Here is a 25,161-nt window from a genome sequence, read left to right as displayed (position 1 = left end):
GCAAAACCATCAGTGTGGGTGTTGTTTTATATTACAAAACTCTTGATATATAATATAAAAAGGGGGCTCACAGGAATCAACATGATAAATTAGCTCTGCTATCTACTGCGAGGAACATTTACCATTTTCAAAATAGACTTTCGACAGGGCCCACGAGGGAGGGGAGAGGGGGCTTCTGCAGACACGGGGTGCTGGGGCCTCGGCTCGTTTGGGGGTATCCCGTCGGGCCCCTCGGGCATGGATAGGAGAGGGGCGAGGGAGGCTGAGGGTGGCTGATGGGCCCCAGCCCCTAAGCTGTGTCCCTTCTCCCCGAGGCAGTAGTTTTGGAGCAGGGAGGGTGCTGGACTCCCGTGTGAGGTCTTCGCTGACCTGCAGAGGCATTCCTACCTGCTGCACACCCCCCCCCCCCCCCCCCGCAGCCGTCAGCTGCCGCCAGCACCTGTTACGTACGGGCTGCACTGTAGCCACCACATCTGGAGCCCAGGAGAGAGAGGCTGCTTATATTGGGGCAGAGCTTTCTTCCTTCCAAGCCCCTGCCCCCCGAACGGCGACAGGCAGCCTTGCAAACAGCTACCAGCCCGAGCAGATCCCGGTTTCCCCCCCAGCCTGCGGGGCCGGTGCCTGGGGAAGTCAGCAGGGTCCGATTCAGGGTTCCTTGGCACCTTTCTGGAAAGTCCTTGTCGGAGTCTCACCTCCACCCGTGAGCCTGCCTCAGCCAAATGGTCCTCCATGACCTGCCTCTCAAATCTTCTTACCTTCACGGCCCCACATTCTCCTGGGCTGCCCTGGACTGGAGCCACACAGCTGCCCAATTTGACCTCCAGTCCTGCCTAGCCAGCCTGGAGTATTTTTTGTTGTTGTTTTTTTATTAACCTCAGACTGGACATTTGCCTTTTCCAGGAAGCTGGGTATAGGTGTGTAGGTGGGTCTGGAGGGGCAGGCCCCAGGCCCTTCTCAGGCTGGGCTGGGGTACCAGCTGTGGGGCCCCCCCGATCCTGGGATGCCCAGTTGCTAGGGAGCTCATGGCATCATGGAATGGTCAGGGCAGGCTGGTACAGTGAAAGACCCACATGGAGAGGACGGGTGGGAGGGGGAAAGGGAGAGTTGGGAGGAAGGTCTAACCAAATGGCTACAGCAGGCACAGAGCTCTGGCTGTAGGTCGGCAGGGGGCAGGGGGCAGGGGGCAGGGCAGGGGAGCACTGGGCACCTGGCCGCAGCTCGCTCCCCCAGCAGTGGGAAAGCAGGGGAGGCTGGAAGCTGGCACAGGCCTGGGAGACAGAAAGGGTTTGTCCCAGACCCTGAAGAGACAGTGGAGAGGAGGGGAAGGCAGGCACCATGCTACCCTTCCCATCACCCATCGGGATCATACCGCCCTCTCCCACCAAGCCCAGGCCAACCCTCAGATCCGCTGCACAGCCTCCACCAGCCATTCCTGCCTCATCAGGGTCGAGGCATCTTGTAATCCAGTTGCCAGCACTGGTCTAGAACTCGAGGTCTGTGTTCTGAGGGGCTGATTTGTGGGTGCTGTGTGTCAGTGAGACTGTGGGAAAACGTCTTCCTGCCTGAGCCTGGAGGGAGCACTCAGAAAGGTGCTGTGGACTGAGAAGGGGCAGGAAATGATGTCACAGCAGAAATGATGAGATGCCCTGGCATCCTTGAGCTGGTGGTAACGGGGCGCAGGAGGAAGACAGTGTGTGGCCTTAACACTCAGGGAAGGAGAGCGAGCCTTGGGCAGAACCACAGGGAAATGGAAGTCTGAAGTCAGAGGTCCAGAGGCAGAACGCTGTCCTGGGAGGTAGTAAGGTCCCCGTCCTGGAGGTGTGCAAGAAGAGGGTGGCGATGTCGTGGCAGGGATCTGGCAGGAGATATCCAAGCTACAGTTCTGGGTGGGAGAGAAGAACCGGATGATCGTGGGGGCTCCTTCCAGCGCTGGGAGGCAGGGGCTTCATGGAGAACAGGGAAGTGATGGGCTTGTGAGCAGAGACAGGCAGCGTGGAAAAGGGACTCTGGTGTGTGTTCCTGGGGCCTTAGAAGGTGGGGAGTTGGGAAGGCAATCGGCGGCGGGGGGCAGGGGCCGGGGGGCGGGGGGGAGTCTAGAATCATCTTAGCAGTGGAACTGGGAGGAGGCAGTTCCCGGCCAGCTGCCCTGACTCTTCTGGGGAAACCACGATGCTGGGACCCGGGAGCGACGTGCGCAGCTCTGAAGCTCTGGAGACCACCCAGTTCTTGTTCAGAATGTCATGCACGTGCTGTGTGACTGTGGGTGATGCTCTGGGCCTCCCAGAGATTCGGTCCAACGGCTGGGGACAGCGAGGACCCCGCCAGCTGGGCCATCCTCGGCTCCAGTGTCCGCAGCCCACTCTCGGCCTGCGCAGGAGCAGGGACAACGCCATCAACCGGAGCAGGGACTGCGAGGAGGTGCCGCGTTCTCAAGGACGTGGTGACCCAGTGTCCTTGGGCCCCTGGGCTCTGGGGGACCTCTCTCCCGGATTTGCTTTTGCCTCCTTGTTGCCTAAATCCTCACTTTCTTGGCAGCAGGTCCCGAGGCTGTGAGGAGAGGGCCCGGGCCCGGGCCCAGGGCTGCGGGAGTCCGGCGGGGCCGAGGAGGGGACCGGGCACTGGTGTTCCTTTGGTCTCTAGTGCCGCCTGCAGCCTGGGTGCAGAGCCCACGGCCCCACCCCGGAATCCAGGCGGGGCGCATCGGTCCATAGGTTCATCATTGTGTTTTGTTTAAAAAATAGCTATTTCCCCCTGCCCCTTCCTTCTCCTGGCCACTCATGATGGCCTCACCTCCTACCCCTGGACCCTGGAGCAGGGGTGCGGGGAGAGGAGGGCACTGGGGGCTGAGCAGTGGTGGGCAGGGTGACTCCTCAGGCTTCAGGCCACGCCCCCTACTGGATGCCCCGGAAGAGGCACATGGCGAAGATCATGGCGAAAAGCTGCACAGAAAGTAGGAGTTAGCTAGTTAGGCCGGGCCCCCAGCCTCCCACGGGGCTGCCCACCCTGAGCGGAAGGGGCTAACCCATGGCGGGGGGGGGGGGGGGGGCGGGGAGGGTCTGCCCCAAACCCCGTGTGTGCCTTGCTTCTGGAGCGGAGTCACAGAAGTGGGCCTTCACTTACCTCGATGGCCAGCACCCCTATGGCGAGGGCTCCGGCCAGGTAGACGTAGGTTTCGAAGGCGTTGAGGATCACTGTGTAACAGCCCTGGGGGAAAGGACCACAGGTGAATCCACAGCCCGAGGGAGAGTCAGGGGTCAGGGGTCAGGGACCAGGTCTGTGAAGCCAGGAAACTGGCATGCTGTTGGCATGGAGCAAGGCCACCATCCCTAAAGGCTGCCCGCCCTCCCTCTGCGCCCCTCTAAGCACATCCTGGCTGGTGGAAAGGGTCTGAGTGCAGAGTTGGGGGGGATTACCCACTGCGTCTCTGGGTGTCGTTGCAAGACAATCCTTCCCCCCCGTCTCTCCACACAAACACCGCCTCCCCCCCCACCTCCAGGGACAGAAGCGATAAGTCCTTCCTGTGCATGAAGCTGACTTTGACACGCCTCACCCAGGGGGCCTTGTCCAGCAGAGAGGACACCTGCCCCTCCTCTGCTGTGGGCAGTGCACCTGGGCCTTCACTGCGCATCTGGCTCGGCACCAAGGCCCTTTGGGTCCCTGGACTGAACCAACTGGGCCGGCCGATAGAGGCCCCAGGTACTGAGCAGCCGGAACGCCCTCGTGGCCCCCATTCCCCAGGTAGAACTGGGTGTGGGTTTCCCTTGCTCTTCCAGCATCCTCAGCATGAGCCTGCTGGCCCTGCAGAGTGTGGCCTCCTGAGGCCCTCACCTGGAGCTAGACTTGCCCTATTCCCCAGGCTCCAGCCCTGCAGGCCTTCTCTTGGGTCCTGGGACACACCATGCTCCCTCCCACCCCAGGGCCTTTGCACGCGCTGCTGCTCTTGCTCTCTGGCTGCACTGCGTTTCCCTTTCCAAGAGGATGAGGGGGTAGCACTTTGTTTCAAGGACAGTCACAGAGCACCCTCACTCCCAGCCCACCACAGAGCAGATGGGGACAGTGGGGATAAAGCAGGGAAACAGCGATGCTGTGGGGAGAGAAGACCTAAGATCACCTGGACAAAGGGAGAGTGTGGATGGTTTCCTTTTGGTGGCCACCACACCGGCCCAGAGTCAAGGTCTAGCAAGGTCACCACCTATTGGGAGAGCCTCTGATTTGTTTCCAGCAGAACACACTCCTGACTCTTGGGTGACTGTCTTGACCCAGGGACGGCTGAGGAATGAGCTGGAGAAGCTGTCACATGGGTTCGAATCATATCAATGGGGGAGTCCAAGTATTCATCCTGGGGTACCTTTTTTGAGATTTGCTGATTTCTCTTCACTGGAATTCAATGGTAAACAGGGTTGGTGGACTAACTCAACACCCATAGGCAAGGGCCCTCTGCCTTGGCTCCTGGTGGCCATGTGACCAAGTCCTAAGCAGAAGTCGCCTGGAGGTTTCCGGAAAAGACACCGGTGCCACCCTTTCCCCTTCTCCCGCCTGGAACGTGGGTGGATGTCTGGAGCCATGGCAGCCGTTTTGCCATCATGAAGTGGTGAACACAAGAAAAGGCCACAGAAATCAGAGACCAGGCCTTGACGGGCATGACAGAGCCACTGACACAATGTGAGAAGCCGCCGTCTCCTAGAATGTTTTCCATGTGTGAAACACAAAGGGATTCGCTTAGCCCCTTTAGTTGGGATTTCATTGCTTGCAATAGAACATGTTGCTGGCAACTGAACATGGGCTCTCAGGCCAAGTCAGAAATGCACCCTGGGCCTTAGGGAAGTAGGTTTTGGAGGAAAAGACAAGCAGACAGTCCCTTGGCAGAGGCTTTTAAAAGGGGAGGATGCTCAGGAGGGACGTGAGTGTCCCGGAGAAGGAGTCCCAGGAGTCAATCTCGGTCACCCCCAAGGGCCAGGGGAAGCGTCGTCCTGAAGAACTAAAATAGCTGCTCAGGGCCCTCTGTGGAGCCTCCGACATCAAAGCCAGGCGCAGGAGAGGGACGGAGGCATCATCAGCGTTTGAATCAGAAATGGGAGCATGTCAGGATGAAGCCCTCACGGACCAGGGCCCACGAAAGGCCTCCCAGAACAACTCGCAAGTGGCCTCAGGATACAGGTTTGGCCACGCGCACCCGACATTCCTGACTTAGACGTTGGTTTGTCTTTCTTATTAAATCCTGAGTGGTGGCGGCTCTCCATGGAGCTGTCGGCAGCTCAGGCTCCTTCTCCCTTGATACTCTGACATCCAGACATCGAGGTCAGAGATGTCTGTCACCATAGCTGCATTCCAGGCAGGAGGGAAGGTGGGGGGGGGGGGGAGCAGGCACAGTGCTTTCTCTTAAGGATGTTACCCAGTTGCACAAATCACATCTGCTTACCTCCCTTTGGCTAGAAGTTGGTCACATGGCCTAGCTGCAAGGGAGGCTGGGAAGGGCAGCCTTTACCTGGTGGTCATGGGGGTCTTATAAAGCCCCTCTTTCTAAAGAGGAAGGGGTGAGTGGAATGTGGGGGCAGCTAGCTGTCTCTGCCACTGTATAGGGGACCTGAGGTCCAGAGAGTGTGTCCTGGTGACATAGGGGTTAACAGCCAGGCCAGCTGACAGCACAGCCTGGAACTGCCCCCATGTCCTGCAGCCTGTCCTCACAGCAGAGACCCAACCCCTGGGTGGCCCACCCTCCCCAATTCGGCAGCAACCTGATCCCAGAGCCCTCGTCTCTCTCTTGCTGTCTCTCTCCCTCAGTGCAGGAAGCAGGACTGTTGGCGGTGTGTGTGTGTGGGGGGGGGGGGGGGGGAGGAAGGCAGAGGAACTTGTTTTTGGGGCCTTGTGTACCCTTTGACATGACATGGGCAGGCGCAGGGGATGACGGTGCTGAGTTGGTGAGACAAGGCTGAGGCTGGAAAGAGACTCACCAGATGGCCAGTGTCAGGCCTCAGCTCAACTGTCCCATCCCTAGGGACTCTAAGAGGCCTGCCTTGAGCCCTCTCCCCAGTCCCTTCTAGCCCATCATCTGGTTTTACTTCCTTTATAGCAATGGTTGCCACGTGAAACGATCACTTTTGGTTTATTTGCTTCTTGTTTATCATCTGCACCCTCTAACTCAGCCATGAGCCCCACAGGAACAGGGAACTGAGCCCCACAGGAACTCTCCTATAAAATTCTCATTAAAGGGCTTATCCAGGAAGAGGCATGGGTCCTCCCTCATTCTCTCCTCTCTCTCTGGTCTCACATACACACAGAGGGGTCAGGGGATGGTCTTTGGGGAACCTGTGTCACAGTAAGGGGAAGGGATTCTTCTGAGATGAAGTTCTGGGGTTGCATGAAGTCTAGGAGCCAGGAGGTGCCCCCACATGGCAAATGTGAGCTTCCCCCAAAACAGAGTACATGACCAAGGAGGGCCCCCCACTGTGTGATTCTAGTTCTGGCTCCCAACCTACATTATGAGAAGCTCAAGGAGTGTTCTGCCTGGAACACTAGAAAACTCCTGCTCACCCTTTCACCCCAGCCAAAATGCCCACTCCTCTGGCCTGTGCCATCACCGAGCCATCGGCCGCCTGCATCCTTTCCCCTTTGGTTGGATGTCAGGAGCCTGGATGGAGCTCCATCAGCCTCCATTCAGTCCCGTATCCCGTCAACAGTCCATGGGATCCTGGAGCGCCTCCAGACCTTATGGGACAACCGCCACCCGCCAGCTCTGGCCCCCACGTCCCCCTGCCTGGAGAGCAGGCCTGTACCTGCTTGTTCAGGAACAAGTCCCTTCCCAGGAGGCAGTCCTCCCTGCTCAGCAGGACCCCGTCGCGAGTCTGCGGCTCTCTCCGGCAGCAGGCCTCGGGTACCTCGTCGCTATCCAAAGTCAGGAGTCGGAAAATGGATGCAAACTTGAAGTCTTCAGGCCCGTTGACCCCACAGCAACCAAACTAGGAGGAGAGCAAAGGAAGGGTCTTGTGGGCGGGAGCTGGCCCTGCGGGGCCCAGGGCGACAGACAGCCTCTCCACAGGCCACAGTGAGGAAGCGTGATGGAACCGAGTCGAGACCCGGGTGCGGGACCCTGGGAAAGTCCCTCAGCCTCTCTGAGCCCCCAGTGTCCTCACCCGTAAAGTGGGGTCGGTGGTAACAATCCCTGCCTCACCAGGCGCCTAGTCAGCGCTCAATAAACAGCTGCTGTTTATTGATTACTATCATTGGTGACAATGACATTGTGTGGGGATTCCAGTCAGAGATGGCAGACAGGTCTCATTCAGAGTGTGGACCGTGATCGAGGGAGTGGTTGCTGGGAATGCCGCGGGGACGCGACTCCGAGGCGGGTCTTGGTGGGGTTGGCGAGGCAGTGCCCTGGTTGATCACTGGCACGAGCAGAGGGGTCTCTGGCGGCCAGACATTTGCAACACTGGGCATCACGGCCCTGAGAGCTCACAGCGCCCCTGGGCGTTGGGGGGGTCACTCACTGTGATCATGACCGAGTTCCAGGTGGCAGAGAAGACGTCTGTGTCGTTGTTGCCCTGGTAATGCTTGGTGAGCTCCTTGGTGAAGAATTCCCGGGTGAGCTGGAGGCAGAGGGAGAGGGTGGGCTGAGACCCCGCCTGGCAGCTTGGTGCTGCCCCACCCCTCCCGGCCTCTCCATCTGTCAGCTTTGGGGGAAGGGAGGGAAGCCAGGGTCCTGGTGCCAGGCTCCTGGCATTCTCCTAAGCTTGGGACGAGTCCCTTAACTCCCACCTCAAGGCCCGTGGCCTCCAGCCATCATGGGATCCCTCACATGAAAAGTCTACACACATCCCTCCGTGACCCTGAGGCCAGGGCACCCTGGGAACCTCACTCTGTCCTGCAGCTCTTCTCAGAGGGAGGCTAACACAGGGCAGGGGCTTGCCCTCACCCCCCCTCCACCCTGAGCTGTTCCTCAGACAGAGCTAAGCGGATGCCTGGGTCCCAGGCCCGGAAGAAACCACAGCATGGAGCAGGTGGCCTTTGCACATCTAGTTTCCAGGGATGTCCTCAGAAGCCGCTCCTTCCCTCAGAATGCTCTCCAGAGGTCTAACCTAGAGGGAGACCCGCTGGGCACCATGCTGGGTACAGGCTGCTGCCTCCTCCCCTCTGGGGACAGCTCCCCTGCTCACCACCCAGGGCCAGCTTGGGTCTCCTGACCCCTCCCCTTCCCCGCTTCTCTTTGCTTCCTGGCCACCTGTGGTGGGGGCCTGACTCTTGTAGACTCAGGAGGGACCTGGTGCCTGGGTGCTGGAGCCCCTGGAATAAGATGGCCCGTGGGGCAGGTGGCCCAAACTGGGTCCTGGCCAGGGCCTCAGCGAATGGTGCTCGGCCCCTTCTGTGCGTCACACGTTCCGGGCTCAGGGGACAGCCTCCCTGACTGTCCCCACACTGTCACATGACTACTGCTGTGCCATCACCTGGCAAGGTGTGGATGGAAGATTCCAGAACCAGGTGTGTGATTGCACCAGATGTTTTTGGAAGAGCGAAACCCTGAAGGGTCCCTGACGCTGGAAAAGCCTCGTAAGGAAGAGCCTGGCTGGGTCACAATTTGGGCTGGGAGTGCTGGGTCAGAGGCTGATGTCTCTGTGTGTCCCCCAGGATGGGACAGGCTGGCCGTGATGGCCTCCGACCCCTGGCTGGTAGCAGGGAGCCAGGGCGTGAGGCCCGGTACGTACATTTTCCCTGAAGATGAAGGCCAGGATGGCCGCCGAGAGCTCCGCCAAGAAGATGATCAGGATGAACAAGAAGAACTGCAAGGAGAAGGGGAGGCTCATGAATCCTGAGGGCGGGCGGCCGGGGACCCCGCTCACCGAAGCCCCCTTCCACCTGTTACGCAGCTGGCACAATGCACCGATTTTGTAAAACAAAGCAGACATTTTTCATAATAAACATACTGACCTTTGGAGTCAACAAGGCTGTAATGCAAATGTGGAAAAAGTAAACAGACAAGTCTTCCCTGCCCAGTGTTCAGTCTGAACTACCTGCCTGGCAGCCCTGGCGGGAGGCAGATGCTGAGTCTCCAGGCTCAGGGAACCCTGGCGCTCCCCAGTCCCAGCCCCATTCCCGTGGGGAGTGGGAGATGTTGGTCTTCAGCTGCAGTGAAGGAGTCAAGATTGAGGGAAGGTGGGGAGTCTATCAAATGTGAAATCCCAGGGGCCAGAGTTTGAAACCTCACAGAACCCGCTCTGCTCCACTCACTGCCTTTCCTGATGCTCCCGAGTCAACCAGGAGGCCTCTCGTCTCGGGGTCCCCTCTGCCAGGAAGGCACGTCCTTCCTCAGTCACCAGCTCCTCGTTTTCCAGCCCAGGTGCAGCCCAGGCGCTCTCCTGCGGCTCCCCCCACCCCATCACAGGGCCCCACAGAGATGTCCCTATCGCAGCCGCTGTGCCCCTACTGGGTCCCCAATGAAGTGCAGAGGCTGTAGCTCACATGCTTCCCCAGGCCCGGACAGTGCGGACCCCAGTTCGTGGCTATCAGATGAAGGAATGAAGCCAGGAGTGACCGACTTGCCATCATGACCTCGCTGTCCACTACCTCCAGGCCCTGGCCCTCCTGGGCACTGCTTTGGGCGGAGAGCTGTCAGCAGAGAAAGGAAGTGGCTGGGCCTTCACTACCTAGCACACATGGTCTGTGACCATCCGAATTGTCACCCCACCTGCGACCACCAGCAGAGGACGGAGCCCCTGGTGCAAGCCTCCCGGCCGCTGAGGCCAGCTGCCCCGAGACCTACTCCCCTGGGTCACGGTCCCAGAGCTGCCAGGCCACCCTGGATGTGCCCAGGCTGGAGGGACGCAGAGGGTCCTGGGCTTAGTGTCCGGACACCTCTGCCCGCCCTGCCATGCTGTGTGTGACTTGGGACAATCACTCGAACCCCTTCCAGCCTCAGCTTCCTTGTCAGTGAAATGAGGGCGTAACACCCACTTCGGGGCCCACCTGGGGAACAATGCAGTGATGGACGTGAAGTGTCGTTATGTCAGAAGAGAGGCGGAGCCAAGCTTGTGGCCGAGGCTCTCACAGGAGCAGGAGGGAAGCTGCTCCCCGGGCCCCAGCGTCCGAGCCCCAGCGCCCAGCTCCGCGGACACTCGTGGGGGCCACTGGGACGCCCTCGGTGTCTCTCCTGGATGTGTTCCTTCGGACAGAAGAAGCTTTCGGCCACTTTATTCTCACCCCGGGAAGACCCCAGTCACATCCCCTCCCTGACTTTTCAGCTTGAACAGGCTGCCCCGGAAGGTCCTGAGGTTCCTCCCAATTGCTTGGGCTTCACACCACCTTTGGGGAGCCACTGGGATGGATTTCAAAATGACCCGCTGAGGACGTGGCCGGGAACACATCCCCTAGACCCGTCAGATGGTCTGGTCTTGTCTCTTAAGCTGCCTCCAGCCCGGGCTCTGTCCCCCGTCTCTTTTCTGTTTAGCCCCCCACTTCCCCAGGGGAGAAAACGAGCCGGGGAAGGGAATGACTGCCCCCAAGGTGAGCAGCTCAAAAATTTCAGAGCAAATCCTTCCACTTAACCCAGCTCGTTTCCCAGGGCCACGCTACCTTGCCTCTCTGCTGAGCCTTGGGGGTCTGCTTCCCATGGGTCAGCCTGGCTGGGGTCAGCTCTGCGGGTGACCCTGGGCTGAGCTGGGGGTTGGGCAGAGATCCCCAATCCCAGGGGCCTGTGACAGAGGGCCTCCTGTGCCCCTGGCCACGGCACCTGCAGTCCATTCCAGCACCCCGGCCCCGCCCCCACGCACTGGCTGGCCCTCGGGTGAGCGAAGTGATGTGTTCTCCACTTCTGTGGCCTCTTCTCCCGACAGTGATGGAGGCCGCTGGCAGGGCTCCTGGCACTTCCATTTTGCTGGTGATGGATGGTCATCCGGTGGTTCCCCACGGCCTCCACGGGAGCCCCTCCCTGCCTGGGCCCTCCCGGTGGAGTTGCTGGCCGTCCGCAGGCTGGCCAAGTGTGGCCTCCACCCTCGGTGACTCAGCTGGCTCTCGCTATCGATCGCCGTGGCTTAGACAGCTATAAACTATGAATGAGACCGAGCTCCAGCCTCGCACTCGGCGAGCGCACCACTCGGGGAGCATGTGCTGACCAGGATGACTTTGCACAGCTCCAGCGAGACGAGGCAGCGAAGCCCGGGCACAAGGCTGGTGTGATGTGAGGGCTGCTCAGCGGGTGGCTCTGAACCGAGAGGAAGCATGGCCTGCCCGAAGGCGAGTGCTGGCATGGTGCTCTCTGGAAAAGTAACGCCAGCTACTGCCTGCCGAGCGCTTACTACCGAGGCACTGGGGCTCTCACGTGGGTCCCTTCACGGAACCCTCTCAGGAACCCTCTCGGCAGCCTGCGGGGAAACTGGGACCCGAGAGGGCAGCGGGCTCAGCAGGTAGGCTGCACACCTGGGATAAACGTGGGTTTCTGATTCCAGAACACGGCCTCTCAACACCAAGTCATCCTGGAACCCACAAGAGCCTCTAGGGCTTAAGACTTTCCAACGGCCTGCAGGGTCCCTGGTGGATCAACACCAGACCCTTTGGCTCCTCATGTATCACGTGTTCACCTGGGCCAGGAACAGAGCAAAGCCGGAGACGAGGAGGAGGGATTTCTATCTTCGTTTTAGGGAGAAGGAATCTGAGGCTCGGTAACCAGCCTCAGGTCACCCGAACAGGAAGTGGCAGAGCAGGGGTCAGAGCCAGGCTCTTCCCACATCCCCGGCACAGCCTTCTCTCTGCTCCATTGCAGGGCTGTTGACTCGGTGCCAGGCGCTGTGCGAGGTGCTGGCAAACAAACACATGCAAGGCAGACACAGTCCTCATCCTCATGGAGCTGACATTGAGCCGAGTTTCATGATTCAGGAAATGAAGTTCATGAGATGAAATGAAAGGATGAAGCTGGTAAGGCACTGACGGGGAAAGTGGGCCTCCGCAGAGGAAGGGGAGCCTGGAGCAGGGCTCCCCAAGTATGGGGACCACGGGGGGCCTTGAGTGTGCGGGAGTGTGAGTCACCTGAAGGAAAGTGCCCGCTGTGCCAACATCACAACAATGCCACTCTGCCAGCTCGCCTTCTCCCGCCTGAGGCCATTTCCTCCTCCTCGACGAGGTCACCACTGGCCATTTGGAGGGGACCCCCCTTGGCCCAGCCACAGGGCTTATCCTGATACTTCCTGGGGCGTCCCCTAATCGGGGCCTTTCCTTGGGTTCACCGAACCTCAATCCACCTGCCCACGGGCACATCTGCCAGTAGTTCCCAAGCATCGGATTTACAACACTTGGCCCAGGACGGGAACACTAACAAAGGGGCGGGGACTGCTATTGTGCCTACTGGTGAGCATTTCCAGACTCTTCTAGCCCATCTGCCTACAGGCTCATCTGCTTTCAGTTCTCACTTCTAATAAATATTTACCAAATTTATGTACTTCATGTGCCATTCAGCTCATCTATCTCTTTCAAACACACACACATCTCTTTTTGCTGTTCTCTTTTCCCGTTTAGCATGACTTTGTTATAAAATTTAAAAAAAAAAAATCGGAATCAAATAAATGGGCCAGAAAAATTCCTATTCAGAGGTAAGCAACCAGGAAAAAGGGATGCCACAACGTATCAATAATAGGCTGAAACTGACCTACTGTGTGTGAAAACGCTGTAAAACTGATCAACAGGAGTGTTTGAAAAAATGTACCTTTAGAAAAACTGACCATTAGGTGATGTGGTCATTGGGCGCACTGGCCTGGGCTCAGGGTCACTGGGACCTGTGGTTCCAGCCTCAGAGGAGGGGGGGATGCTCAGCTAAGCCCCACCCCCGTCCCTTTTCTCGCAGGCCTTTGAGCCTGGGTTCTGGAGGAGCCTCGAGTGCTCCCTCTTGGCCCCTCTCAAGACAAGTCTTCCCTCCCTCCCAGCAGCCTGAGGGAGGGGTCTCAGGCTTCCCTGAGGGGTGGACCCCACATGGACAGGTCCAGGTTAAAAGAGGAAGTGGTCCTTCTTATTTTTTAGGTCATGAGTCTTTTTGAAAACCTTCTAGAAGCTGTGGTGTCTCGCCCCAGGACATGCATGTGCACACCATATACACACACATGCACAACACACATGCACAGGTACACACACACAGGCCCTGACATAATATTTTACACATAATTTCAGGTGAGTTTTTAGCCACTTGAGTCCATGCCAAGGTAGGAGCCCCTCAGCCCTGGTCTGAGAGAAGGAGACCTGGGCCCAAGGGTCCCCTGGCTTTGACCTGCCCTGTGACCTCCAGCTTGTGTGTGCTGGGCATCAGAAGGGGGCAAGGAGAAGAGGGGATGGGAGGGGGGAGAGAGGAGAAGAGAGGGGGGAAGGAGAGGGAACCCAGCTAGGGGAAGTAAAGAGAAAGGGGGAGGGAGACAGGACAGAGGCAAGGAGCACTCAGGAGAGGGGTAGGAAAGGCAGCAGGAATAGAAACTAAGAGAGGGAGGGAGGGAGGGAGGGAGGGAGGGAGGGAGGGAGAGAGAGAGAGAGAGAGAGAGAGGAAGAAGAAGAAAGAGCGAGCAAAGAAAGGGAGCAACAGAGATGAGACTGAAGAGAGACAAAAGGGAGGAATAAAGGCAGCAAAAGAAAGGAGTGGGAAGGGGCTACTTTGAGGGTCGGTGGGCTGGACCCAGCCACGCCAGGACTTCATTCTCTCTCAGGGCAAACCTCATCCTGGGCCTCCGTCTCCTAAGCCCTGAGAGGGCCGGTCCAGACGGCAGGCTCAGAGGGAGCCACTGAGCTTGCTGCCTCCCCAGCCCCGAGCCCCAGCCCCTTCCTGGCTTGGCTTCAGAGATGAGCCCATGAACAACGATGTGCCCTGGGGGCCGAGGTGCGGGGGGACTGGAGGGGCGGTTCAGTGTGTCCTGGGACCCGTACCCAGCTCCCTTTCAAGTCCTGGGGGCTCCCCAAGCCCAGATTTCCCCGGCACCATCTGACACTGCAGAGTGGTTTCCACCAGGGGGCGCCCACGGGTTGCTTTGTTTCTCTCCCAGTGAAAAGTTTGCAGTGTGCAGGTGACTGCAGGCCAAGGGGACCCAAGGCTTCAGTGTCACGCATTTCACAGCTGATTTCACTTTGTCTCCGAGATGCGGGGCCTCTCACTGTGACAGTGGGGGCCAGAGAGCGTGTCCTCATCTGGGGAGGAGGCACTGTGCCAGGTCTCTGCCGCTCAGAGCGCCGGCAGGAGCAGCCAGAGCTTTACAAGGAAGTCCTCCTGAGGACCCGCCCGGACCTTCCTATGGCTTCACTCCCCACCACCCACTCGCCATCCACAGGGCTGCTTTTCACGGAACCCACAGCAGGGCTGGGCTCAACCCACAAGTTCTCCTAGCCCGGGGGGCTCACAGGACCCCACAGGGGGAGAGGACCCACCCACCAAGGCCAGGAAGGTGAGCAGAAGCCCAAAGAACCACAGCTCACGGGACTACCACAGACAGGAACAACATCTACCCCTTCTCTTGTTTGGCTCCCACCGACAGCTGAGCTGGTCGGCTCCTTGCTCACTTAACAAGCAAAGTCACCGAGGCTCAGAGAGGCTAAGAAAATAGACGAGAGCCACATCGTTAGTTAGGGGACAGAGCAGGGTGCACGCTCCAGCGAGGTCTGCCTGCTGCGCAGCCCATCCTTATGGGATCAACACCTCCCCGTCAGCACCTAGTGAACTATGGGGCCCATAGGAACAGTCCAAGGACTATTTACTTAGTAAATAAAGTACCTTCAGAGGTCATATCATTTCTGTCTTAGGACTGGAAATGCAAACGGTGATTTACCCCATGGCTGTCTTAGCTCTTGTACCAAGGAAGGAATTACCTATTTAAGTTCTTAAAAGCAAGCAAGTAGATAAGCATCCTGGTCCACATTCCCCGTTGACAATGCCACGGAGGAGCCTGGCTGTTTGGACCTGGAGGCCGAGGCCACGCTCCACCTGGGGGCAGCTTGCCCACACGGCCCGCGTGGCCCAGCACAGAGCGAGCTGTGGAAGCTGGGGCTGCAAGTCCACAGGGGAAAGGCTGGCGGCCCCCCGACTCCAGGAGGATGGCCTGCTTGGCCCAGACCTCAGGGCGAGTCCCTGCAGCGGAGGCACAGGGCCCCCGTGGTGGGGCGGGGAGGGCGGTACTCACAAACAGCAGCAGACACTTGTTCTCCCGGATGGCCCCGCAGCAGCCCAGGAAGCCGAGCAGGAACAGCAGGCCCCCCATCGCCAGGAGGATGTAGACGCCCGTGATGAGCAAGGGGTTGGCGGCCACGATCTCTCGGAAGCCGGTGGGATCCACCATGACCCAGATGCCGATGCCCAGCAGGCAGGCCCCACCCAGCTGCTCGCAGGTCAGTCAGGACGGAGGGGAAGAAACAGAAGAACGGAGCTCGTTTGCTGCAGGAGCAGGTGTCCCAGCACCGCGCTGGTCACTGCTCCGCGTCTTCCTGTTTGCTCTGACCTGGTCTAAGCCCACCCTCTGCCCCAGCCCCACCTCGGCCTGCTGGGAACCATGTATGTGGAGTTTATTTGCTACTTTTAAATTCCCCTTAAATGTCAGAGCTGCAGGATAAGGAGGTCACCTAGTCCAACCCTCAGACTCCACACTGAGCCCCAGAGGGGGCCAACGACTTGCTGAAGGTAACACACGGTTTTGAGAACCCTGGCCTCCCTGACTCCAGCCCCAAGGACACTCACCAAACCCCCGGAACATACACTGACACCTACACTGTGCCTGCACCCTGCCAGGGACAGGCAAACACAGACAGAAGCCGTCCCTTCTGTCCCCCACTCTCAGGTTGGGCTCCCCCACTCTCAAATCTGCACCCGGAAAGCCTTCGTGTCTATGTCTTCAGCTGCACGGCCCATCTCTCCATGCCTTACTCACCTTTGGAGAGAGGCAGCATAGCTCAGAGAAAGGGCTGTGGTACTTCTTAGCTGTGTGACCTTGGGTAAGTGGCTTAACCTCTCTGAGCGTCAGCTTCCTCATGGTTAAGAAAAAAAGATAGTAATTCCCATCTCCCAAGGAAGAAAGGACAGAATGGATATAAATGTATTTAGCAGGTTTCAATAAATATCCTTTCCATTTGTCCTGGGCACGGAGTATTGGAAACAGATCAGCTGCCAGAGAGCCAGTTTGGCATTGTTGGCTTTTGAAGGCTGTCAAGTGTCTGAAATCCCTGTGTGGTGCGGGGGCCTGAAGAATGAATGACAGATGGTGGTAGGAGCAAACTGCCGAGCTGTGGCTTGGCTGAGCGGGGTCTGCAAGCTGCGGGGAAGCGCTGCACAGTTTGGGGCAAGAGAGGATATTTTAGGTACAGTTAGGGCAGGGGTGGGGTGGAGAGGCTCGAGGCACCGGGCAGCAGGAAGAGAGAGGAAGGCAAAACCGACAATTTTGCCTCTGTCACTGGTCCTGACCAGCCTCCAGTATGACCTGCATCCCTCCTCATGGCTGGTGGAGGGGTGGGGTCTGCCACCTGTGTGCTGAGGTCCGCTGCAAGGAGGGCTTGATCACAGACTGAGCTGCCCAGGTGACTCCGCCCACGTCAGCTGGAGACACTGGGGCTGGCTGGAGGTCACCCGGCTTAGAAATTGGGTCTAGAATTCAAGTCTGTCAGGCTTCCTGCTCTTCAGAATGATGGGGCAGGGGAGGGGATCCAGGACAGTTGCTGAGATGTATTAAAAAATGGATGGAGAGAGACAGACACAATCAGCCTTACCAGAACGGGGCCTCTTTTTCATAGTGCCCTCCCCTGGAGGACATTGGTGGACCTTTCATCATCCAGGTCTTGGCTGCACTAAGATCAAAGGTTCAGGTGGGTCAGGAAAGCCTGCAGGGGCCCAGGACGCCGGGAGCGTGGCTCTCTCCCGGGAAAGGCCAGGGGCCTGAGCAGAGCCTTGGGGGCTGCCAGCAGGTGGGCAGTGCTGCGGCCCCCTGGGCACTCGGGGCTCTGTCCGTCATAGGCGGGATGGGATGGGGCTCAGCTACTGAGTGCTGACGCATGGCAGGCACTTCCTCATCTTGCTTAATTTTTTAAATACCCGTTGAGGTAGGTAATGAAGGGATGAAGATACTGAGGTTCAGAGAGGTGAAGTGTGCTTCAAATCACATAGCTCAGTGGTCGGCAAACTCATTCGTCAACGGAGCCAAATATCAACAGGACAACGATTGAAATTTCTTTGGAGAGCCAAATTTTTTAAACTTAAACTTCTTCTAACGCCACTTCTTCAAAATAGACTCGCCCAGGCCGTGGTATTTTGTGGAAGAGCCGCACTCAAGGGGCCAAAGAGCCGCATGTGGCTCACGAGCCGCAGTTTGCCGACCACTGACATAGCTGATAGGATGCTAAGCTTGGCTTGGAATCTCGGTCTCGCAGTTCTAGAGAGGTTTCTAATTCCATCAGGTTCCCCTCCAGCTGACGTCTGTAATGCTCTGGGGGTCGGGGCCAGGTGGGGCTCCCTCTGCTGTCCTCTGATCGCCCCATCTCCTCCTTTCCCCAAACCCATCAGGGCTCAGATCCCAAGACAGTGGCCAGGACGGAGGCCCTCACTCCTTGTCAGAGGAGCCGGACCATCCCGGGCCCACGAACAATACCCCTCCTAGGACGGCGGGCTTTCTGGAGTGGGGTGGGCGCTGCCGGGGCCTCCCATCCAGGAAGTCCTGGCTGGGCAGGCAGACCTGCTTCTTGCGCTGGCCCCTGTGCACCCTGGGACTCATCCCGTTGTGACTGTTTCCCAGCAGCAGTCGGTTCTGCCCGCTCAGCTGAGGCCTGGGGAGACCCCAGGCATGTCCCAGGAATACTCACAAATATGAAGAAATTGAAAACAAACATCAGGTACTTCATGCAGCTCAGACAGTCACCTTCCATGGCTCCCCCTGCAAAACAGCGAGGCTCCTCAGGCCTCCACGGCGGCTCTGCCCTCCTTCCTCCTGCCGCCCCGCCACCAGGCGGCCCCTCCACCTGCCCTTCCAGACCCCAACCGGCTGCATCAGCTGTTGTTCCCTGTCAGGAGCGGTAAGGACTCTGACGTGGAGAATTCCTGAGCGGGGAGATGAGGGTGTGCAGTGGTTCTCAAACTGGGTTCCCTGCAACTAACCATATCCTAAAGCTATTTTTTAAAAAATATATATTTTATTGACTTTTTTACAGAGAGGAAGGGAGAGGGATAGAGAGTTAGAAACATCGATGAGAGAGAAACATGGATCAGCTGTCTCCTGCACACCCCCTACTGGGGATGTGCCCGCAACCAAGGGACATGCCCTTGACTGGAATTGAACCTGGGACCCTTGAGTCCGCAGGCCGACGCTCTATCCACTGAGCCAAACCGGTCAGGGCTCCTAAAGCTATTTTTAGGACATCAAATAACATCTCAGAAATCAACCCCTCACCACTGGCCAGGCAAGTGTCTTGGGTTTTAGAGCAAGTAAACCACCCCAGGGTAGGGGACCCTGTTTCTGGGGTGATTCAGAAGCTCTGGCCACTAGGTATGGATGACTTTGCAGTACAAGCACTAAGGTGACACTTTAACATAGACTTAACCAATGACCTAGGGAAGGCAACTCTGGTAGATAAAATCCTTTAAACCTTGGGGCTCCGAGGGATGAAATGTGGGAGTCAGCATCAGAGGCGAACTTGACTTCGTGTGAATTCAATGTCCCACGTGCACTGGGAAAGCGAGCAGGAGAGCAGCTTGGGTGCTGAGTTCTGGGGCATCTGCCCACGGGGAGCACCGGGGGGAGCCCTGGACCTGCCTTGGGTCTCGTGGTCTCCAGGCTCCTGAGCCTGCCACGGTGTCCCCGCACCTGGCCAAGTGAGGGTCCCGGGCTTACAGGTGGGTGTGCTTTCCCCCAGATGCAACCGATGGTTTCTTGTATAACAAAACCAGGTGTTTAAGAGCTTTGAGGGGACTTAAGGGAAGCTTTTATTGGACACTACTGTTTGTGTAAGTGCTGGTTCGAGCTTAGCCCTGGTATAACTGGTGTCCCCAGCATTTCCATCAAAGAAGTTCTTGGTCATAAAAAGTCAGGGCAGCGCTGATCCGTTCCAAACACCCTCACACTGGAAATGAGAAAACTGAGGCTGAGAAAGGGAAAGGGGGGTTTGGCCAAGTTCCAAAACCAGCTATTGGAGGATCTGGAACTCAAGCCCAGGCCAGTGCCCATGGACACACTACAGCCTCGAAGTTTTACTTGTTGATTTTGGTAGCACACATCCCCCGCTGTTAGAATGCACACACCATAAAGGCACGGACCTGTTACTGCCACGTTCCCAGTGCCCTGAGCAGCGCCTGGCACATGGCAGGTCCCCGGTTAATATGTCTGAATGAATGAATGGTGGGAAGAGAGAACAGAGACCGAGGACAATGGTCAGCAAATCAAAGAAATAGATCAAGACAAGTCAGAAAGAGAGAGGAAGATGGAGAAAGACAGAGAACGAGCGAGAGAGCAGGAAGTGATACAGGGAGAGACAGACAGACCGAAAGAATGGAGAGGGAGAGGGGTCGGGTAGAGGGGCAGGCAACTGCTGACTTACCACCTGGGCAGTTCTTTCGGCGTCAGCAGAACAGTGTCTCCTGGTCAGAGGGGCTGCTGTCTAATTCTGTTATCGGCCCAGCTTGTCCTAGAAGAGAAAATACTCAATTACTATAGGAAGTCATTAAGGAACAGCCATGTTCAAGGCGCTGTTTATGAAAACCCGCCCTCCGGACACACACTCAGGCAAGTGCCTCGCTCCTCCAGGCCCATTAGGGCTAATGAAAAGCCCTCAGCACCTGGGCCCCCCAGCTGCAGAGAGGCCGGCAGGGATGCCCGCCTTCTGCCCCGATGGCAGCTCTCGGTGCCCCTGCTGGGGCTGCGTGGGGAACATCTTCAGAAGGCTTGCGATTTCTGGCCCGGCTTCATCGACGCTGCCACGCTGCATGTGGCTGATGAGCTAGGAGGAGACAATGGGCAGGGGTGGCCCATGTACCTGGATGCCACCTGGCTGCTCCCTGGGCATCTGCAATGATACCTCAGTACAGAGGGCCAGCGGGGCCCTGTTCATCAAAGCCCCTCCCCAGGAACCCCGTCCCCCGTGAGAGAGAAATCTGGTGTTGGAAAGGGTTCCGCAGCTTCGCATAAGGACGTGCCAGAAGGGTCCTTCAGAGCGTCAGCTCCCAGCAGTGGAAATGAAGGTCTGGTTTCAGCAGGCAAATGGGCCCAGGTGGAAAGTCCAGTTCTACCAGACTCGTGGGGAGCTCCACAGCCGGGGCCTGCTCAGACACTGGGCTGGAGGACAAGTTTCAGGGGTGACCTGAGGCCTGGGAGCTTGGGCTACGGTACATCCCCATGGGGGTGGGAGGGACGACAAGGGAGACAGGAAGGATTTCTGGGTCTCAGGTGCCCGTTCAGATTCCTTCTTCCCATTCAGGTCAGTCCATGCTCACTCCATCGCCGCCTCTTCTGCACAGCCTGGCACACCTCGCTGGGCACACCTGCCTGAGCAGCACCTGCCTGGCCAGCTCCCTGAGACCTTTCCAAAGTCACTTCCCTCCCTGAGTTGTTCAACTCTCCTCTGAAAACTGGGATTCTCCATTTTGAAGCCAAAGGTGGTTGTAGGAATTCATGATGTGAGACGTAAAATGAACCGATGTGATAGGAAAACACTTGGAAACCAGCAAAGCAGAGTTGCCGGGGGCAGCATCGTCACAGATGGGAAATAAGTGGATGCCCGAACCACATCCACCAGGTACCAATGGAGGTGAGCGCGGGAGAGAACCGTGGGCATATGGCTCACTCAGGATGGGTAAAAACATCTTTCCCCTAAAGGCCCCAAATTCAAATTAATGTTTATAGTGTTGTGATAACTGAACCGAGTAATAACTAATAATATTGAGCAATTACCACGTACCAGACTATGCTAAGCCTTTCTCCTTCTTCTCTTATTTAATCCTCACTGAGGAAGTGGGTGCATTTTGTCATTTACGGATGAGGAAACTGAGGCTCAGAGAATGTAATTAACTGGCCTGGCTTTAGTCACATGGTTAGTAAGGCATGGCCATGATTCAGGCCCAAGTTTGCGGGACTCCAAACCAGAGCTCCTGACAAAACACCAGTCCCTGGACCTGGTACCAGAGAGAGGACACCAGAAAGAGCAAGCGCTATGCCTCCGTCCCCGAGTCTCCAACCCAGTGCTGCTCTGCCCTGAATCAGGCAACAAGGCAGAATCCCAGGGACCAGCTAGCCTCCCTCCTGTGCCAGCTAGAGGCCTCTGGGGGGTAACCCAAAACTGCCACCCCTTGACAGATGGGGGCCCTGAGGCCCAGAGAGGGGCAGAGACAGGGCGAGGTCACGCAGCGCCTCAGGGGTCTCCTCTGCAGGCCCCTGCCAAGGCCAGACAGCTTTATTAATCTTGCCCCTCCCACTGCCCCAGATGGCGCCTTGGTCCCATCTGCACAGAGCAGGGTCCTCTGATTAAGAAGGACAGCTCAGTTCATAAATCACTCCTTTCACTTTCACTGCCCCCAGCCCCCGGGCACGCTTTCTGGAGAGAGAGAAAAGAAGACAAGTGGACATAAGCGATGGAGAAGCCCCCATCAGAGGAAGCAAATGTTAAGTCTGGGCTGCTGGAGAGTAAGAAACGTCCTGAACGCGCCCCTGCCAGGTGAGGGCGCTGTGGTGCAGGAGCGGCCTCACCTCCAAACCCTGGGTTCCAACCAGCAGGGTCTCTGCCCTGACAAGCTGAGACCTGGGCCACCCGCCTCAGCTCCTTGAGCCTGTTTCCTCATCTGTGCCATGGGGTTTCTCAATCTCACTCCCAGGGTCCTTGAGAGAAGTGAAGGAGATGATGTCGGTGAAAGCACTTTAGCGGCTACACATCCAGTTCCTTCCTTCCTGTGTGTGCCAGACACCTACTAATGCCAGCCCTGGGCTTGATCCAAGGCACAGAGACCAAGGACTTGCTCAAGTCTAGTGAGAGGCAATAACCCGGTACTTGGAGGGGAGTGTTTACAGCCATCAACCTAGTGCTCTGGGCATGCCCAGCAGGAGAGAGAAAGGGCTGGAGGGGATCTAGAAGCTGGGGAGGCCCGTGTGTGGGGAGGACAGGGAGGACCAACCTTCATTGGGCTCAATGATAATACGCTGTGCCAGCGGCCATTACCAATATCTATCTCACTTGACCCTTGAAAAAACTCTGCAAAATAGATATTATCATCATTCCCTTCTACAGAAGAGGGAAGAAAGTCTCCAACAGGCCAGAAAGGTCTTAGAGCCGGAACTGACACCAGGTTTTAAGAGCCACGTTTTCCTTCATCAGGATGGAGGAGGCCGGTCAGAATAACAATGATTCCAGCCGTCAGGCTCAAAGCTGAGGGGGGAGGGCGTATTTGCGCTCTGGCTGTGCCTGCTGGGCCTCATCCCGGAGACAGACGGTCTGATAAACAAGCAATTGGCCCTAAATCCTGGAGTGCCTGGCAGTGGCACGAACATGGGGACACGGACACAGCTGAGTGGGGGATGAAATCTAATTAGGCTCCTGGGAGTGGTGCCTTGAGGGTTAACGGTACCAGGCAACCTGCCTTGGAAGCAATGGGATCCTAAATGACAGCTCCCCCAGACCCACTGAACCGTGAATGTTCAGAGGGCAAAGCAGAGAGCATCCATGGCATCTGGGAAGGACATGTCTCTGGTCTCGGAGTTGAGGCAGTACGTGGGCGCTCAGCCCGTGCCACAAGCCCTTCCCTCTGTCCCACCCAGAACTCGCATACGCTGTTTCCACCAGAGAATCTCCAAAGAAGAAAGCGCCTTAGTGAGGGGTAACTCGAATGCCGGCTTTTCACACTGGGGATGCCGAGGCCCAGAGAGTGGCAGCGTCTTGCCTAAAGTCACACAGCAGGGCTGGAACCGGGAGCTGCTGGCTTTAAGCCTGCTGCTTTCCCCCACTCAGCCAGCCACCTAAGACTGACATCTTACTTTATCTTGACTTCCAGAAGCACTTTCCTATATCACCCCACTGAATTGTCCCAACCACCCAGGAGACGGGTGCTCCTGCTTTACAAGAGAGGAAACTGAGGCTCAGAGATGTGCAATCACTGGCCCACGGTATCACAGGAGGTTGGAGAAGTTGCTGGGACAAAGCAGGATTCCTCATGCTTCCCTGGCTGTCCGCCAAAGGTGTGGCCTCCGGGACTTGGGCCTGCTGATCCCCAGAGTGACCGCAATCCAGGGCACCCACATGGACCTGGGCTGGACTCAAGCCACAGGAAGTGCTCATCCCAGACCCAGGCAGTGGGTCTGTGTTCCTGCCTTTGAATGGAGACGGCCCTATTGCAAAGGCCTCTGGGAACAAAGGTTCTGCTTCCTCTTGCAGAGAATTTACTTGCCACGGTCCAGGCGCTGAAGGCAAGGCAACCTGGGCAATCTGAACTTGGTCATGAGCAGGAATGGTGGAGGTCACTCTGTGTATCAGGAGCAGGATCTGGCCTCAGAACACGAGTCCAAGTTCAGGGTGGTGCCCACCAGCGGAGTGTAGCTGAGGCAGCATGAGGGGCTGAGTTGCAGGGCTGGGAGGAACAAAGGAGGGTGGAGAGAGGAGGGAGGACACCCTCCGCCTCCTGAGGCCAATCCTGCCCTGTCCTTCGCTCCTGCTGAGCCCTGCAGGGAAGTTTCCCTGACTGCCATCCTGGTGATCTGGGGAAAGGCGGGTGTAAGAAGGACACGAGCAGACATTCCCAGAGCCCAGGGAGGACAGGTGCAGTCGGGCACACCTGGGAAATCCTGCTGGGTTGTGCGGGCACACTCAGGTTCTGGGTGATGGCATGGCATTGAGGGGGCGGGAAAGGAGGCCAGCTCAGCCGCCCAGGATGGGAGGGGCAGGAGTGTACCCTCTGGCTGTCAGACCTTCCCCACCAGATAGAAGCCTTCCATGGCCGGCACAGTGCTCCCACTTCCTCTGAGTCCCCTCAGGACACAAGGGGGTACTGGACAGAACGCTATCAATATAATAACTGCTCCTGCTCCACGTGTGCCAGGAGCCAGGCTGAGCAGGGCTCCAATATCATCTATACAGGGCGAATTATCCTCGCGTTACTGAGGCTCAGAGGACGCGAGTGAGCTCCCCGTGCTGGCCCAGCTGGCAAGGGGCAGGACTGGGAGTCAGACCCCAGAAGGCACACTGCTGCTAAGAGCTAGGAACCCTGCTGGTGGACGGGCTATTAGACAACATGCTCACAGCAAAAGCAAGTGGTGAAGAGAGGGGACTGGCTGACACGAGTCCTGGGTTCGAGTCCAGATTCTGAAAACTGGGCGAAGCCTGCCCTCCCTCTGACCTCCGAGTCCTGTGGCCGTGTCCCATGGACAACTGCACCTCTATGCCTCGAATGAGGAGCATGAACCTCAGCCTCCCCTCCCAGCAAGCAAGCATGGTCTCCCAGCCCACATTTCATCCTCCCTCAGGGCCTGGAGCTGCAAGAAACCCTTTGAAAAACCTGGTAATCCCACCCAAAATATGCAGGGCTGTTGCTAGAGCAACCTGGCTACTACATGGCCTGGATTTAAACACTGAATGGCTTCATGGGCATTAAGGGGGCCTGGGAACTAGGTGGGAAAGGGCACAGGTCTGAGCAGGGGTGAGGGGGCCTGAGCAGCCCCCTTCCCCCATGCCCATCCTGCAGAGAAGGGTGCCAAGGCTCCTGGCTTCTGTTGCTGTACTTATCCTGTCAGATCAGATCACACAGGGGAAAGCAGGGAGTGGGTGAGATACAGAATCCCACTGTTGGGGGTAGTGGGAGGTGTGTCCCAGGGGAATTTCTCTTTTGCAGGTAGACAAAGAAAACCTACTTTCTTCGTACGTGCCTACTGTGTGCAGTTCTCATATTAATTCCTCAGAACCTCTATAATTCTGTGGCAGGCCTATTATTATTTCCAATTGACAGCTGAGATAACGAGGATCAGAGACATGCAGTAACTTGCCCAAGGTCACAGAGCCACTGACTGGCAAACTTAAACCTAAGGTGTTGTGGCTCCAAAGTCAGTGATCTTTCTGTTCCATCTATCAGGAGTCAGGGCCAGAAACACTGCTGATAGCTGATAACAGTAATGGCTAGCATGTATGAATTCCTTTCTACAGGCCAGACACTGTGCTGAGGGCTAACCCACTGAACCCTCATAATGACCTTGTGAGGTAGGCTCTGTTACCCCCATG

General features: G+C 57.4%; 1 protein-coding gene across 1 annotated transcript in view; it reads right to left on the bottom strand.

Moving 5' to 3' along the window:
* Positions 1-13: 13 nt before the first annotated feature.
* TSPAN18 (tetraspanin 18) overlaps positions 14-25,161 on the bottom strand; it is a 151,268-nt gene continuing 126,120 nt past the window's right edge. The window contains exons 4-11 of the mRNA XM_079787402.1: positions 19,513-19,599; positions 17,785-17,855; positions 15,126-15,320; positions 8,697-8,771; positions 7,485-7,583; positions 6,774-6,956; positions 3,121-3,204; positions 14-2,939 (exon numbers count right to left, since the gene is read on the bottom strand). Of these exons, the coding sequence (XP_079643528.1) occupies positions 2,892-2,939; positions 3,121-3,204; positions 6,774-6,956; positions 7,485-7,583; positions 8,697-8,771; positions 15,126-15,320; positions 17,785-17,847 (747 nt within the window). The 5' untranslated portion in view covers positions 17,848-17,855; positions 19,513-19,599 and the 3' untranslated portion in view covers positions 14-2,891. The remainder of the gene's footprint in view (positions 2,940-3,120; positions 3,205-6,773; positions 6,957-7,484; positions 7,584-8,696; positions 8,772-15,125; positions 15,321-17,784; positions 17,856-19,512; positions 19,600-25,161) is intronic.

The sequence above is a fragment of the Cnephaeus nilssonii genome, assembly GCF_951640355.1.
Source record: "Cnephaeus nilssonii genome assembly, chromosome: 13".
In the NCBI taxonomy this organism is placed as follows: domain Eukaryota; kingdom Metazoa; phylum Chordata; class Mammalia; order Chiroptera; family Vespertilionidae; genus Cnephaeus; species Cnephaeus nilssonii.
This window is presented reverse-complemented; position numbering and strand designations above follow the sequence as displayed.